The sequence below is a fragment of the Gorilla gorilla genome, chromosome 16 (assembly GCF_029281585.2).
Source record: "Gorilla gorilla gorilla isolate KB3781 chromosome 16, NHGRI_mGorGor1-v2.1_pri, whole genome shotgun sequence".
Taxonomy (NCBI): Eukaryota; Metazoa; Chordata; class Mammalia; order Primates; family Hominidae; genus Gorilla; species Gorilla gorilla.
The window spans coordinates 51,000,191-51,017,282 of record NC_073240.2 but is presented as its reverse complement, the minus strand read 5'-3'; the positions used below and the strand labels follow the sequence as shown (position 1 = coordinate 51,017,282).

The 17,092-nt window shown below is 42.4% G+C and overlaps 1 protein-coding gene across 2 annotated transcripts in view; it reads right to left on the bottom strand.

Moving 5' to 3' along the window:
• SLC27A2 (solute carrier family 27 member 2) overlaps positions 1-17,092 on the bottom strand; it is a 54,084-nt gene that overhangs the window by 2,683 nt on the left and 34,309 nt on the right. For both annotated transcript variants that reach the window (XM_004056173.5, XM_055362987.2), the window contains 4 exons: positions 10,513-10,707; positions 7,600-7,690; positions 6,500-6,698; positions 4,646-4,743 (listed from right to left, as the gene is read on the bottom strand). In XM_004056173.5, the coding sequence (XP_004056221.4) occupies positions 4,646-4,743; positions 6,500-6,698; positions 7,600-7,690; positions 10,513-10,707 (583 nt within the window). The remainder of the gene's footprint in view (positions 1-4,645; positions 4,744-6,499; positions 6,699-7,599; positions 7,691-10,512; positions 10,708-17,092) is intronic.

The following is a 17,092-nucleotide window of genomic DNA, read 5'->3' as shown; positions in this document are numbered from 1 at the left end:
CTAATAGCAATAATAACAGTTGGTTGAATCTTTATTATATTCCAGGCCCTATACTAAGTGTGTTGTATTGATGATCTCAATCCTCACAACAACCTTCTGAAGAGATATAGATATTATTTCCATTTTACAGATGAAGAAACTGAGGCTTACAGACATTAAGAGACTTATTCAAGGTCAGACAGCAAATACTAGGCAGGGTACGGAATTGAATTCAGGCAGCCTGGCTCCAGATCCTGTGCTTATAACCATCATCCTTCTTTCTAGCAGCCTGTACAAACACATCTTAGTAGGGAGTAGGTTGGACTGGTGGCTACAGGAAGTTACTTTAGACTCCAGTTAAAGTCCTTGCTCCACCTCCATGCATGACTTACTGAGCTTGGGTTGTTCTTCAGGTTGCAACGTCAGGTTTGTTGCACTTCTGGGCACAAATACCACCTTGGAGACCTACTTATCTAATCAAGGTTCTAATGGCTTTTCTTGTCTGCATTTTGGAGAGGATGTGGGACAGGAGGTGAAGGCAGGCACAGGGAGGAGCTGTTTTGTGCCCTCCCATTAAGGCCCATTAGTCCCAAGAGGATGTGCTCTCCACAGAGAGAACAGATCCTACATCAGGGAATTTAGCCCAGAGAAGTTTCCAACAATTACCACTGCCTTCTTGTGAGGACAGTGGTAATTAGGTATTAATGTATCTTCTACCTGATCCAGCAGACCCAGCGGGAGTCCAGTTCCACTTCCCTAAACTACTCAGCTGTAATCAGAGAGGAGACAGGAGCCTCCCTTGGTTACCTGGGCCCCAGCTTTCGAAATCTCTCCTATGGTGATTGTGTGTTTACCTATAGCTCTAAAGAAGGCAAACAGCAAAAGGAAAAAAAGATGCCCCCTCATTTGGTTTGCTTCTTGTCTGAGGGAGAGAGGCAGTGGCACCAGATCCTCTTAGTTTAGGGTCCCTAGCACCTGTCTTAGAAATCTCAAGTGTCTCCAATAAGCTCCTTTTAGAATTAAGTCTCATGCAACAGAAATCCTCCGCATTCACCATCTCCTTGCTTCTTGCTCTGGTAGTAGCGACGCTGGACCTACGGGCAAATGGGCCTGTCAGGTCTCAGGCCTCTGCCCCAACTCTCGGAGGGTGGTTTGGGACTAGTTCAGCTTCGGGGGGAATGGTTCCAGCCTATAGGAGCTCTGGGCTAATTGTAAAGGTCAATTTTGGCCAAGGGTTCTCTAGAGCTGCACTGTCTAATATGACACCCACTGGTTATTTGTGGCTATTAAAACTAAAATCAATTATAATTAAATATTATGAAAAATTCAGTTCCTTAGTTGCACTAGCCACATTTCAAGTGTTCCATAGTGACACGGTGGCTATTGGCTATCATACTGGACAGTGCAGATATGGACCATTTCCATCATTGCAGAAAGTTCTACAGAGTAGTTGGGCAGTTCAGGTGTGACACCTAGAAAAAGTGAACTCCACTCCAGGCCCAAACCCGGTAATTCTCTCCTGGTCCAAAGCCGAGATGTGTGACTGCCTTGTGCAGAATCACACATAGTGGAATGATGCCTTACTTCAGACAGTACTGCTGCATTTCTAGTCTGGAATGGGACTGGCCTCTGTGGATGGGGGGCCAGACAGCAGCAGTTGTGGCACTGGGAATCACAGAATCTGAAAGTTGGGAGGGACTTTAGAATTTATCTCTAATCTTTCACTGCTGCAAGAGTTCTCCCAGGATCCCAGGTGGACATCCAGCCTCTCTTTACATGCCCTGTTTGGTGGGGGCATTTCCTATCCTGGGAGACAAGCCCATTCTATTGATGGTTCCTTTGGTTACAGGGGAGTTCTCAGGCTAAAACTGGCTCCCTGGTCATTTTAATCCATTGGTTTTAGTTCTGATCACTGGAGCAGCACAGAACACACCTGCTCCTCATCCTATCTGACTGTCTGCCAACACTGTAAGACTGTCAATCTCCTTCCCTTTGTTCTGTTTCAGTGGCTACCAGAACTCACTGATCATTAGATTCACTTGGGAATTAAAAAAAAGACATGCAGATTCTGAGTCCCACACTCCAGAGCTTCTGGTCCATTAGATCCAGGCTTTAAAAAGTTTCCCAGATGGTTCTGATGATTGGCCAAATTTTTGGAACCACTGGGCTTTAGTGCTTCTCAGACTTTAGTGTGTGTGTGTTTTTTTAAATTGTGATAAACACATAACATAAAATTTATCACTCCAACTCATTTTAAAGTGTACAATTTGCTAGGCGTGGTGGCTCACGCCTGTAATCCCAGCACTTTGGGAGGCCAAGGTCGGGGTGTGGATCACCCGAGGTTAGGAGTTCGAGAGCAGCCTGACCAACATGGTGAAACCCCATCTTTACTAAAAATACAAAATTAGCCGGGCGTGGTCGTGCATGCCTGTAATCCCAGCTACTCAGGAGGCTGAGGCAGGAGAATTGCCGCTTGAACATGGGAGGCAGAGGTTACAGTGAGCCGAGATCGCGCCATTGCACTCCAGCCTGGGCAACGAGAGCGAAACTCCGTCTCAAAAAAAAAAAAAAAAAGTGTACAATTCAGTGGTATTTTACACACTTACAATGTTGTACTATCATTACCAGGATCTAGTTCTAGTGCATTTTCATCACCCCCTAAATCAGACTTCCAGTGTTTTTAAGAATCTCTGGGGTGTTTGTGCCAGCACAGTTTCCTGGCCCCACCCCAGAGATTTTGACTTGGTAGTTCGGGGTGGGCCTGAGAAATTACACTTGTAACAGACTCCTGGGTGATGCTGACACTGCTGATCTGGGGACCCACTTTGAGGAACACTAGGCTAGATCCTTCTGTTTCATCTTCTAGATTCTCTCACCTCACACATACTCTTTTGTATGATTCTTCTTTTTAAAATCAAGCATTTAGATGTTTACACATTTGAGGAAGGGTCTGCAAGAGCGTAGGGTGGCACAATGGCTGACAACCACAACTTAGACCCTTGTGTTAACTCAGCATAAGGCCTGGGGAGTTCTCCAATGGGAGTATTCACACCCCCTTCCATTCTGTCCCCTCTCACACCAAGATGTGGCCGTATTTCCCCTCGTGTCATTGTCCCAGAGTTGGGGAGGAACAAGCAAGAGATATTCTTGAATATTCTTTTTGTTTTTTTGAGATGGAGCCTCACTCTGTCACCCAGGCTGGAGTGCAGTGGTGAGATCTTGGCTCACTGCAGCCTCCATCTCCTGGGTTCAAGTGATTCTCCTGCCTCAGCCTCCCAAGTAGCTGGGATTACAGATGGGAGCCACCACCCCTGGCTAATGTTTGTATTTTTAGTAGAGACTAAGTTTTGCCATGTTGGCCAGGCTGGTCTCAAGCTCCTGACCTCAAGTGATCCATCCGCCTTGGCCTCCCAAAGTGCTGGGATTACAGGTGTGAGCCACCGTGTCCGGACTTAAATTTTTTTTTTTTTGTGAGACAGAGTCTTGCTCTGTTGCCCAGGCTGGAGTGCAATGGCACGATCTCGGCTCACTGCAACCTCCGACTCCCTGGTTCAAGCGATTCTCCTGCCTCAGCCTCCCGAGTAGCTGGGACTACAGGCACGTGCCACCACACCCAGCTAATTTTTGTATTTTTAGTAGAGATGGGGTTTCACCATGTTGGCCAGTATACTCTCAATCTCCTGACCTCATGATCTGCCCGTCTCGGCCTCCCAAAGTGCTGGGATTACAGGAGTGAGCCACCACACTCAGTCTTGAATATTCTTTAAAAAATAACAAGCACAAGGCCATGTAGAAGTGTCAGAGCTTGGGAAAAAGGGACTTTTAGATTTCTACTTTGAATATGGGTGGGAATCCCAAATATGAGTTGTGGGGGAATAATAATACCCCTAATGCCTTATATTTGGACAGTAATTTGGAGGCTGGAATCCTCTCTGATGTCTATTGTTAATGTGATTTATTGTCACAACAACCCTTATATATATATATTTGATAAATATATGCTTAGCGTTGATGTAATTAAAATGAATTTGTTCTCTTGACAACCTTAACTGCAGGGCTGGCATTATCCTTAATTTTAGTGATTTGCCTGCAGTCAAACAGCCAGCAGATGTTGAAGCCAGGATTCAAGGTCAGACACTGGCCCTCCTGACTCTGCTGGCAGAAGTGGATCTGCAGATGAAGCTGCAGTGACAACATTCTTGTGTGATGATTCTGAAACTTAGTGTGGTGAACTGGGCTTAGAAATCTTATAAAGAAGAGGCTGTACAAAATCCGCTTTCCCCCAGCTTTTTCTTCTAGCGACTGCACTGGCTCTTCTTTTTGCTTCCTAGTTCAGAGGCTAGGACATCATTTCCCAGCTCTTAAGCATGACACGACTTTTCTCGAGGTATGCCAAATGTGGCATGGAGCTCCCATATTTGAGACTTTGTTTGCCTGAGAGCCCAAGAATGGCTGGGAGCTGAACTGAAGAGAAGGCCATGTTCAGATGCACTGAGTTGGCTTTTATAGTGGAACATAAGCCAGACATAAGCTCCTTACTCCCTGGCAGCTGAAAGAACTGTTTAACTCTGGATGGCAGGAGAAAGCAATGACAAACTTCGCCTTGAGGCCAAAATTATGTTCAGTTACTCTATGGGTTTAGGTACAGATCATATCTTGTATATACCTGGCACATGCACTCCATAAACATTTACTTCTTGGACAAAATCAACCAGTCCAACTGTATCAGCAACTTCAGTGGTGGCCACATTTTCCCCTTTCCACCTGGAAGAAAGGACAAAGTTAGCAGAGGTCACTGGTGGTTTCTGGCCCAGGCTGCAATGTCGGAGAGCTGGTGTTTCCTTTAGATTTCTGCATGATCCTGATCTCGTGTTCCTCATCTTGGCCCCTCAAACTCCCCAACTTAGTCCTGGCCGGGGTATCTTGTTTGAGGCATAAAAGGGAAAAGTATAGACCTAGATAACAAAATATGGAATTTCAATGTTGCCACATGAAACACAATACACAGAATAATGTTCTAATGTTAAAATACAGCCCTAGCTAAGAAAGGCAGTGGAAATTAGAAAGAAATCTCAACGATTTTCTGCTGTTTAGGTCTCTCAATTTCTCATTTACTAACTCAGTTGCTATTTAATTCAGTTTCTGAAGTTCTTTTTAATAGAACTTCATATTTTATTTCAGGGTCTCATGGAAACAAGAAAGGAAAAAAAAATCATACTTTAGTTACAGGGAGATTCTAATGTTAAGGCCCAACCAGGTGCTATTTTTCACTTAATAAAGAGTTAAATTTTGTTTTCATTAAAAATTCTTTTTTTTTTTTTTGAGGCAGAGTCTCATTCTATCACTTAGGCTGGAGTGCAGTGGCACAATCTCAGCTCACTGCAACCTCCGTCTCCCAGGTTCAAGTGATTCTCTTGCCTCAGCCTCCCAAGTAGCTGGGACTACAGGCACGTGCCACTATGTCCAGCAATTTTTGTACTTTTAGTAGAGACAGGATTTTACCTTGTTGGCCAGGCTGGTCTGGAACTCCTGACCTCAGGTGATCCACCCGCCTCGGCCTCCCAAACTGCTGGGATTACAGGCGTTAGCCACCACGCCTGGCCCATTAAAAATTCTTTAGCCCTCCCAGAAGTATCATCTTAATAACATGAAGATGGCATAAAGTGATATGGATCTTAAGACATGGAATAGTAGAGATGGAAGGACCCTGAGAATCATCGTGACCCTCATCTCAAGGGCAAAAGGACTGAGGTCCAGAATGGTTATCTGTCTTGATACCACTGCTGCTCAGTGGGAGAGGTGAGCCTGGTTCTCCTCATTCCACCTGCTGTCTTTCTACTGCAGTTAGACAACTTCCATCCCTTCCTCATTCATTCATGCAAAAAATGACACCAGGCACCATGGTAGGTGCTGGGGGTGAACAGGCAGACACAGGGCCTGCCCTCAGGGAGTTTACACAGGAAGGAAGCTGTGTCATGAGGCTGGAGGACTGTGCTACAGTTGGAAGTTAATTCCATGGTCTGTTAGAAGGACTTCCAAACTTCCTTGTGCTGACCTGGGGGTTCTGTGGGAAACCATCTGGTTGGGGATGAAAGGGGTTGGGGGAAGGGGCTCCGAACCCCTCACCTCCTCTTCAACTAGATCAGCTCCACATTAATTTGCATCTGATTTTATCTAAACACCTCCATGATTGGAAAGGTGAAAATCCTTGGCTGTCCTAAGAGTGACCAGTAATAATGCAGGAGAAACAAGAGGAGTTAAATGTACTTTTGTCTCCAGAAATCAGATACACGTTTCCTGCCTTATTCTCATCTGGTGTTGCTCAGCCAAGTTAACCGTGCACTGCAGAGTGACACTTCATGCACTTCATTCCTCATTCTCTGGGAACACAGGAGTTTGACCTGATGTGCCAAAGATAGAGAAGGAAATGCACCATAACCAAAGTGGAATGCGATTCCACTAGGAGTAAGCCAAACTGTGCGTGTGTTTGTTTTTGGCTCAATGATTCAGAAAAACCAACCGGAATGTATCTCCAACTCTGTCGTGGAAATAGATGAAATTTTCATGGTCAACCATTAAGAGATCTCCACTGTTGAAATAGAGGTCTCCTTTCTTAAACACATCTCTCAGTTTTTTCTTCTCTGTCTGAGCCTTTGCTCCAGCATAGCCATTAAATGGTGTAAGTTGTGTGATTTTGCAAACCAGAAGTCCAACTTCACCTAAGAAAGAAGAAAGTAAACTTATTTTATGTGCTAGAGGTCAAATTTATACATCAACCTTCACTTAAAACTAATGCCATACAACCTGCTGGCAACAAGCTGGCTGTAGGAAGTATCATTTTCCATGCATGTATACCTGTGAATTATATGTACATATATATTACAGACACACATACATACACCACACAGACATATACTGTACATTATTGCATATGGCCTAATTATTTTACTTTTATTTTTATTTTTTTGAGATGGAATCTTGCCCTGTTGCCCAGGCTGGAGTACAGTGGTGCAGTCTCGGCTCACTGCAACCTCTGCCTCCCATGGTCAAGGGATTCTCCTGCCTCAGCCTCCCAAGTAGCTGGGGTTACAGGTGTGTGCCATCATGCCCAGCTAATTTTTGTATTTTCAGTAGGGACAGGATTTTGCCATGTTGGTCAGGCTGGTCTCGAACTCCTGATCTCAAATGATCAGCCTTCCTCAACCTCCCAAAGTGTTGGGATTACAGGCATGAGCCACCATGCCTGGCCTGTAATTCTTTTACTGCTAATCTTTTACTGAATAATGATTTATGCACACTTACACAAATGCACAGTTGTTAAAGCTTAAAGGTAAAGACCACCTAAAACTATAGTTTTGCAACCACAATTACATATCCCTTCCCACAAAACATTACCTCATAAGCAAGAAGTTGTTAAGCTGGGTTTAAAACTAGAATTATGTTACATGCAGCGGTAAATTAGCACCTTTGGAATTCCTGTATATTGGAGGGTACTTAAATAAACCCCCCTTTTCCCCACTCTGATAAATTTTACCATGTGGCAATAATATGTTAGTCCTTAAAAGTCACTTGATCAAGATAAGAAGGGGCACAGGTTGATTGAACAAAAGTCCACTGTACCTTTGGGAACTCTGATGCAATATCCATTTTCATCACGGACAGGTTCATCTTTCTCCACATCATATTTAATCAGGTCATAAGTTATGATTTTCTGGCAAGATTAAAACAATGTTGAGTATAAATCTTTTACAATTTTTCCCTTTTTAATTGTGGTATAACACAAAGTATATCTTAGGCGTACAGGTTGATGAAATTTTGCATTTGCATATACCCTTAAAACTGCCACCCAGAGAGAGACAGAGAAAACTTTCATTTCACCTAGAAAGTTTCCTCCTGCCCTTTTCTGTGAAGTTAACTACTATTCTGACTTATATTCCTGTCAATTAATCTTAAATCTCAAATAAATGAAATAAATGTATGCTTCTGTGTCTGCTTCTTTCACTTAATATGTCTATAATATTCATCCATCCATGTTGGTGTTTTTTATTGCCATGCAATTTTCCCTTGTATAAACATACCACGATTTATTTATCTATTTTCCTGTTAATGGGTATTTGGATTATTTCTAGTTTTGGCCTATTATAAATAAAGCTGTTATGAACATTCTTGTGTCTTTTGGTTGATGTATCACAAATGGGTTTTTAAAATCTTGTATAACCTTATACTAATATGACACTATTAGATTTTTCATGTTTCTATGGAAATGTTATCTAATATATTTTAGAATCAAAGCCATAATTATTTCATGCCCATGACTATAAAATTATTAAAACTCTATCATATTTAACATATAATTCAAAGCATAAGAATTTAATTATCAGCAATTCAGTAAGAGCAATAATAAATATATTATTTTCCTTGTTGGAAGAAAAATGCAAACATGACAGTATTTGGATATAATTATTAGCCATGATTACTGTGTCTATTTCAAATTTATATTCAAGTCTATGTAATGAAGCAAACAATCATATGCTTTAGTATTAGCAGACAGCTAATACTTGTTAAAAAAACAAGTGGTGTATATGGTCAACAAATGTAGATCTTATTTGCAGGAATGTAAAAAATTTATAGGTGGTAATAAATGTTCTTTTCTACATCAATTGCATGGGATCATCCGGTTTTTAAAGTTTTTTTTTAATGTTTTGCTTAAAGTAGAAAAACTGACAATAAAATATGGCAATCAATGGATGAGAAAGTAAAGAATGGGTAATATACAGCATTAGCTGACCCTCTGCAGCAGTTCCAGTGGGGTATAGGAGATCGATTCTCAGTCTGCAGCAGCACTGCCCAGGAATCTGCTGTGATGATGGAAATATTCTCTGTCTGCATTGCTCAATACGGTAGTTACTAACCACACGTGGCTATTCAGCACTGGAAATGTGGCTAGTGTGACTGAAGAACTGGATTTAAACTTTTATTAATATAACTTAAATTTAAGTAGCCACATGTAGCTAGTGGCTACTGTTTGGACAGCGCAGGTCTAGAGGACTGTGGAGGGACCTGTGTAGCGTAGGTGGAGCTGTCATTGTCAGAGAGGGTCCTTGAACTTGGGAACACCTTGAGATTAGGCCAGAATATAAGAAATAGAGTGATTATCATCATTACCGCTAACAATTATTCAAGGCTATTAAATGACAGGCATTGGGCTATAGCCTCTAAGGGCCTTTTCGTAAGTTATTTAATCCTTTCTTTTTTTTGAGATGGAGTTTCGCTCTGTTGCCCAGGCTGGAGTGCAGTGGCGCGATCTCGAGTCACTGCAAGCTCCGCCTCCCGGGTTCACGCCATTCTCCTGCCTCAGCCTCCCGAGTAGCTGGGATTACAGGCTCCCGCCACCATGCCCGGCTAATTTTTTTTATTTTTAGTAGAGACGGGGTTTCACCATGTTAGCCAGGATGGTCTCGATCTCCCGATCTCATGATCCACCCGCCTCGGCCTCCCAAAGTGCTGGGATTACAGGCGTGAGCCGCCGTGCCTGGCTATTTAATCCTTTCAACAATCCTTCCCTTATCGAGTGTGGGCTAGGCACTGGGTTCAATATTTTCTCTTGTTATCTCTGTTTTATAGATGATGAAATTGAGGCCTGAGGAACATATGTGACCTGCCCAAGGTCACTCAGCTAGCATATGGTGGCACTGAGATTTGCTCTCCACAGCCAGGGCTCTTACGCATATGAACTACTGTCCTCTGTATTCTGCTGGCCTGTCCCTGGGGACACAGGTTGCGTGGGAGTTCCAGTGCGGCTGTTTCATGGCCAGAAAGGATGAGCTGCCCAGAGGCACAATGACCGCAGTGACTTCTCAAGCCAAAGGAGGCTCAGCATTTGCTGAACATTTCTGGATATTTGTAGAATAGTTGGTTATCTGGAAGACTGACTGCTTGAGTACAAAAAAGACAACAGAGACCCACGAGCAATAAAATGACTAACAGGGAAGAGACGGCTATGTGAGCTGGCTTACAAATATCTTTCTGGTGGAATTATTAGGTGGACATAAATGTTCACCAGATCCTAGCACTGAGATGCCTGGGCTCCATCTCAGAACAACTGAATCCAAAGCCTAGCGGGTGGGGCCTTGCATCTGTGCATATAAAAAAAACTCCCCAGGTGATGGTGCTGCACGACACAATTAAAGGGAAATACTATGTTTCACAGTGTACGATTAGCTTACGGAACTTGTAACCTTCAGGTGTTTTATCACATACAAGTATAAATGGCATCAGGAAGACTTCACCTAAGTTGCAGATGGCAAGGGCACAATGGATTGTTCTTAATAGAAGTTGAGATGCTTTTAATTGGAGGATCTGATTTTTTGAAGTCATCATCACAGAGAATGAGCAAAACTTCTCTTGGTGATAGGAATGGGCCATGGCTCTGATGCTGCCTGACTTCTGATAACATCATCATTACTTGGCTTTTAAGAAGTCTCTGTATTCTGAAAACTGGCTACGTATGCTCTCATTTTTCAATGTACTTACTTTCTGTAGGTAGTTTACTCTTCCAACAGCACCAACTTTTCTCGCATAATTCATAAATCCAATATTGCCTTCAGTGGCAGCATAGAACTCATAGATGCATATGTCCCCAAATCTCTTGACAAATTGTCTCCACACATCTCCTCGTAAGCCATTTCCCAGTGCCAGTCTCACTTTATGATCACGGTCATTTGGTTTCTGTGGTAGGGGGAGAAGAAGCAGACCAAACTGAAACATCTCTGGAGCCTATGCTTACATATTAATAATTGCCTTTATTTTGTATGTATTTAATTTATACTGACATTGCCTTTATTACATATTTATGTTGGTTATAAATGCCCCTTAGTGTCTGCCTTTTTCCTGCCACCCACACACATTGTTTCCTATTCCTCTAGCACAAGCAGTATGATCTGACAGCTGGAACTATGATTTAACAACCAAAACATGTGAATTCTCCCCTTTTGGTTTCTAAGGAGCCAGATGAGGCAATCAGACAGAACCAGGTGATGCCAATATTTAATCCATATCCAATTTAAAGTTAGAATAATGTGTACAATATGTTCATAGTTTTCTTGATGGGGCTGGTGAACACTGGTGAATTTCCAGAAAGGAAGAGCCACATGGGAAAGATCTGTCAGAGATGGGAACAATCTACTACCAGTGGGACCCTGAGCAGTGTTTAGGATTTTTATGACAATAAAGAAGGAAACGGGAAACACAGTCCAGTGAGCGACAGAGAGAGAGAGAAAGCCATTTTCCACAAAGCCATTAAAGAGCAACAGTTGGAGCCTGTGGGAACTGCAGGGAAGAGTCTTGACCACGCCCTGCCCCATTTAACAGGTAGACCCCAGTGTTCATAAGATCAGGCAGAGCTGAACCGAGACAACAAAACTGTCCCAGTGGGATGGGGAGGGGAAGAGAAGGAGGAGGCCACCTCCCAGTTGCCTCAGGTGGCCTGGGAAGAATATGATTTGCTGTAAGTAAAGATCACAAAGGAAAGTCTGTTTTGGGTGGTAAGGACCGAAAGGAGTCTCTCTGGTGTCAGCAAGAGAGGTGGGGCTATGACCAGGCTGCCTTCCATTCAACCACAGTCATTTAGGAGACCCCACAAATATGTCCATGCCAGTGATGGTTTTATTTATTTTATTATTTTTAATTGTTAACAAAGACTAGTCAAGTACAGTAGTGAGAAGAGGGGAAAGAGTAGAACAAGAAGTTTGATCTATAACTGTGAACAATCAATTGAGGTAACTCACTACCTTCAGACCAGCCCGGTGATGGTTTTAATGATATCTTATGTTAATAATGTAATTTATGTCCTCCAGGAAATCACAGGTTGGTGGAAGAGAGAAATAAAATAAATAGGTATAACTTTACCTTGTAAATTCTGTTACTCTATGACCTTTATTCTATCAGGATACAGAATGAAATGGGGTAACAGTGCTAGGTCATTAGGGCTGTCCTCTCACATCAACTATTAATTTCTTTGATAAAACAGCAATTGGTTAGAGCCTTTTCTACATTATTTCTTTCACTGTGAAATCACTGTGAAGTGGTTTTGGCATAAGAATTACTCTTTGAAAAGCACTATAAGGGTACGGGACTTTGGCATGGCAATTAAAAACCACACCAAAGCAAACTCTGAATTGGTTTCCATGCAGGAGGAGCTAAGGCGCCAGGGAAGCACAAAATAAACATTTAATCTTTAAGTAGCTTGGCCAGAACATATGCGGCTTTTTGAGGAGTCCCACCCAGAGAGGTGGACTGATGCTGGTCACTGGTGAAAATGGGCCCCTTGAGCAGTCATTCTGAGGAGGAAATGTGTCAAGAGAGACCAGCCCACCCCCACCCCACCGCCAGTGGCTCTTACCCAGGGTGTCTGGGGGAACTGCCTGAGAAGCCTTTTGAACCTGCATGAGACCTAGACATTCAGACTGAGTAGGAATCTATTTTCTCTCTCTCTCTTTTTTTTTTTTTTTTGAGACAGGGTCTTGCTCCGTTGCCTAGGCTGGTGCAATTATGGCTTACTGCAGCCTTAACTCCCAAGCTCAAGCGATCCTCCTGCCTCAGCCTCACGAGTGGCTGGGACTACAGGTGCGTGCTACCATACCTGGCTAATTTATTTATTAATTTTGTAGAGATGAAGTTCTCACTATGTTGCCCAGGCTCATTTTGAACTCCTGGCCTCAAGCTATCCTCCTGCCTTGGCCCCCCAAAGTGCTGGAATTATAGGCATGAGCCACTGTGCCCAGCCAGAATCTATTCTCTTCTGGTCCCTAGGTCACTGACTCTACTCCGCTTTAAATTACCAAGCTCCCGTTAAGTCCGGAGATCATATGTCTGGTTTGCCAGGGCAAGCCCTGGCTATACGTGTCCTGGAATGCTGGTTATCTTTCATTACCTTCACTCTCAAGTGTCCCTGTTTGGATAATGAATTGTAGGGTCACCCTGCCCACAAAGCACTATCCTCTTCCATAAGGACTGTCAGTATTCAGAGGCCACCCCCTCCCACTGCGGCCCCAAGGATAAAACATCACACATATTTGAAGACTTGCTTTTGCTTAAAGAAAATCACCTGAGCCGGGTGCTCACCTGCTCCCAGGCTTGCATGGAAGCTCCAAAGCAGCATTCCCACATGTAGACCCAAGGTCTTACTTATCCCACATGCAGCCCACCAGCAGCCCTTCTCCTATCCACTTCGTTTATTTCCTTGTCTATTGGATAGTGATTATCTATCTCCCTCATTAAATGGTAAACTCCTTTGAGGCCAAATGTACATGTATCTCTATGTCATCCCCAGTGCCTGGACCTGTGCTTTGCATAGAGCATAATCCTGGCAGTAAAATAGATAATCTCTACCAGGAAACCTCACTCCCTGTTCAATAACTAGTGGCCGGGTCAGGGCAGGGATTAGGGTGCAGGAGGCCACAGGCACCCTGGGTGTGTGGGAAGCTGACCAGCCTCACAGGTGCAGCTGTCACCTGCCAGTAGCAGGTAGCTGAGCTCATAATCACAACACCATGGGCTCAGTTTTCATCATCCAGCTGAAGAATCTTATTACATCAGCAAAAGGGATTAAGGCTGGAAATGTTTGTGGGCACAAATGGTAGATCCTGGAGGCTTCTAAGATATCTGGTTCTCACCTAAGCTTTTGCTCACCAGTGGCTGAAAGAGTATGACTCAAGTTTTCCTTTCCCATAGGGCGAACACTATTTCTCCATCACCAAATCAGTTCCTCAGAGGAACTGATTTCTAGATCAAGGGTCGCCAGCTTATTTTTTTTAAACAAGAAAAAAACCTTCTTCTTCACATTAGAGCTAAGGTGAAACATGCAAACACACCTGGGGGACTGATGAAGAGCAAGAGGTCAAGATGTCCAGAGAGGAATGAAGGGTGCCAGGTAATTAACACAGGCAGAAAGCTTCTATTGAGGGCTTTTCTGTGGGTCAGGCAGTTGACCTGTTTCTAAAGAACCCTATGAAAGGTGATAGCTAATAAAAGTATTTGCCTCATATTACAATTGAGGAAATGGAGACTCAGGAAGCTTAAAATTATTTTCCCAGGATCACAAAGGTAGCAAAACAGTTGCTCCAAGATTCAAATCTGAATCAATGTGGCTTCAGAGAGCTCTTTTCCTTATTTTTTTTTAAAGCCCTTCACTTGAGAGGGCGTCCACTGTGCTGCCCCTCCTTACTCATGCCCACCAATAAATTCCACCCCCCACAAAAAAAAGAAAAAAGGAAAAAAAGCAACAAAGAGAGAGTGCCACACACATAGTGTAAGATAAGAATCAAATAGTCCTGAAAGACCCTTAAGTGAACAATGCTGTATTCACGCCATCTACCTGTTTCCACCCTTCACCCCCAGTTTACCACCCAGAGGCAGACAGTTAACTCTTGTAGCTGCTTCTTGCTATCTGCATATTTCTAAATTAAATGCTTATACTTCTTTCTCTTGTTTCGTCAATTTCAGATTTCCTATTGTGGTAGATGAGGATTCAGTTCTTTCCTATTCTCTCTCCCATTTTTCCAGTATCACAATTTTTGGTTAAACCAATATTCAGTGTTCACATTATTCTGCCCATAATACAACACTGAGGAGCCAAGTAATACACTATGAACAAATTTTTATTTTTCCTGGAATTAATTGCCTTTCTTCCCATTTGCTTCATTTCCTTAGTTTCTATTGGTAAGTTTCCCCTTATCCTCCAACAGCCTCTAAAATTTTCCTCATGGTGAAATCTATCTGCTCATGGAATTTCCTATCTTCCATTATACTTCTTTGTCTCCTCTGCTCCAGTCTGGACTAGTTATTTTCTAAGCCTGGGGGGTCCCTTTGTCTCTCTTTCCTGGATCCTGTGTTTTCCTCTGCTTTTTTTTCATTCTATTTGGATGGAATATTTTCTTTAGTAACTTCCCGAAGGGGAGTATGTACATGGTAAGTTTTTTTAATTTTATTTTTATTATTTTTTTGTGGAGACTTGGAATATCTGAATATTGTATATCTGAGTGATGATTTGGCTGGATATAGAATTCTAGATGGGCAATAATTTGTATCTAGAATTTTGAAAGCACCAGTCCTTTGTTTTTCAGCTTGCAGTGTTGCTACTGACAGTCAAACTTTCACTATCTTTTTTTGGTAGTCTTAAATTTCATTATGGCAAAATTTCTTTTTCCTGCACTAATTTTATTGGCTACTCCATTAGCCCTTTCAGTCTGTCCAGCCCTCGGATGTTTTCCTGTATATTTCTTTGATCATTTCCTCCTCTCCACTTTCTCTATTCTCTTTTCCTGATTTCCAATTAAATATATATGGGACCTCTTTGATTAGTCTCTAATTTTCCTATCTCCTCTCCCTTTATGCACATCAATTTATCTTTTTAACTTTCTGTAAGATTTCTCAGCTTTATCTTCCAACCTTTCTATGAATTAAAGATTTTTAAACATCATTTTAATTTTCAAGTCTGATTCTTTTTTTCTTTTAAAACAGTACACTATTCTTGTTTTATGGATACAATATCTTCTCCAGTCTCTCCGAGGATATTAATGATACATTAAAAACATTTCTCCCGGTTTTTTTTTTTTTTTTTTTTTTTTTGAGACAGAGTCTCGCCTTGTCACCCAGGCTGGAGTGCAATGGTGCAATCTCGGCTCGATGCAACCTCTGCCTCCCGGGTTCAAATGATTCTCCTGCCTCAGCCTCCCCAGTAGCTGGGATTACTGGCGCCCACCACCGTGCCCAGCTAATTTTTGTATTTTTAGTAGAGATGGGGTTTCACCATGTTGGCCAGGCTGGTCTTGAACTCCTGACCTTGTGATCCACCCACCTCAGCCTCCCAAAGTGCTGGGATTACAGGCATGAGCCACCGTGCCTGACCTCTTCTGTTTTTTGAGTTGATGCTTCTTTTCTTTTGATGATCCTTCCTGTAGGAGGCTTTCCTCAGGTGCTTGGTGATGCTTCATGTTTGTTCAGATTTAAGAGTAATGCAACAGAAAGATGATTAGGCAGTTCTGCGGGGGCAGGGCGAGGGGGCTACTGCTAGGTGGGCTGCACTGCTGGTTGACGAGGCAGTGAGCCCATGTCCAATGTCTTTTCCGGGAAAGTTTAGTTCTTCCTAAGAATTACACTCCTTCAATATCCTGCCTGCAAGCATAACCTGGCTACTGGAGTTCCAGTATCTGTGCAGGGGAAAGGAGCTGGTGGGGGCGTCTCCCCGGTTAGTAAGTAGATACTTTCTTAATCTCTGTTTTCAGTGCCTCGTCCCTGCTCTCCTCTGTTCTTGGGGTCCTTCAGTCAAAGCTTCTTTAGCTCTCCAGAGAAAAATCCTCCTGTCTCCCACACAGTGGAAGAGGTGAATAGCAGGTCCAGCTACTTCCTACACAGATTTTATTTATTTTTATTTTTCCATAAGTTCTTGGGGGTACAGATGGTATTTGGTTACATGAGTAAGGTCTTCAGTGGTGATTTGTGAGATTTTGGGGCACCCATCACCTGAGCAGTATACACTGCACCATATTTGTAGTCTTTTATCCCTCGTCCCCCTCCCACTCTTCCCCCCAAGTCCCCAAAGTCTACTGTATCATTCTCATGCCTTTGTTTCCTTATAGTTTAGCTCCCACATATCAGTAAGAACATACGATGTCTGGTTTTCCATTCCTGAGTTACTTCACTTAGAATAATAGTCTCCAGTCTCATCCAGGTCACTGCAAATGCTGTTAATTTATTCCTTTTTATGGAATATATATATATATTTTGGAATATATATATTTTTATGGATATATATTTTTATGGAATATATATTTATGGATATATGTATTATATATATTTATATTTTATATATCCATAAAATATATATATTTTGTGGATATATATATTTATGGAATATATATATTTTTATGGTATATATATATTCCATAAAAATTCATATGGAACCAAAAAAAGAGCCCGCATAGCCAAAGCAAGACTAAGCAAAAAGAACAAATCTGGAGGCATTACATTACCTCACTTCAAACTATACTATATATATATATATACCACAGTTTCTTTATCCACTTGTTGATTGATGGGCATTTGGGTTGGTTCC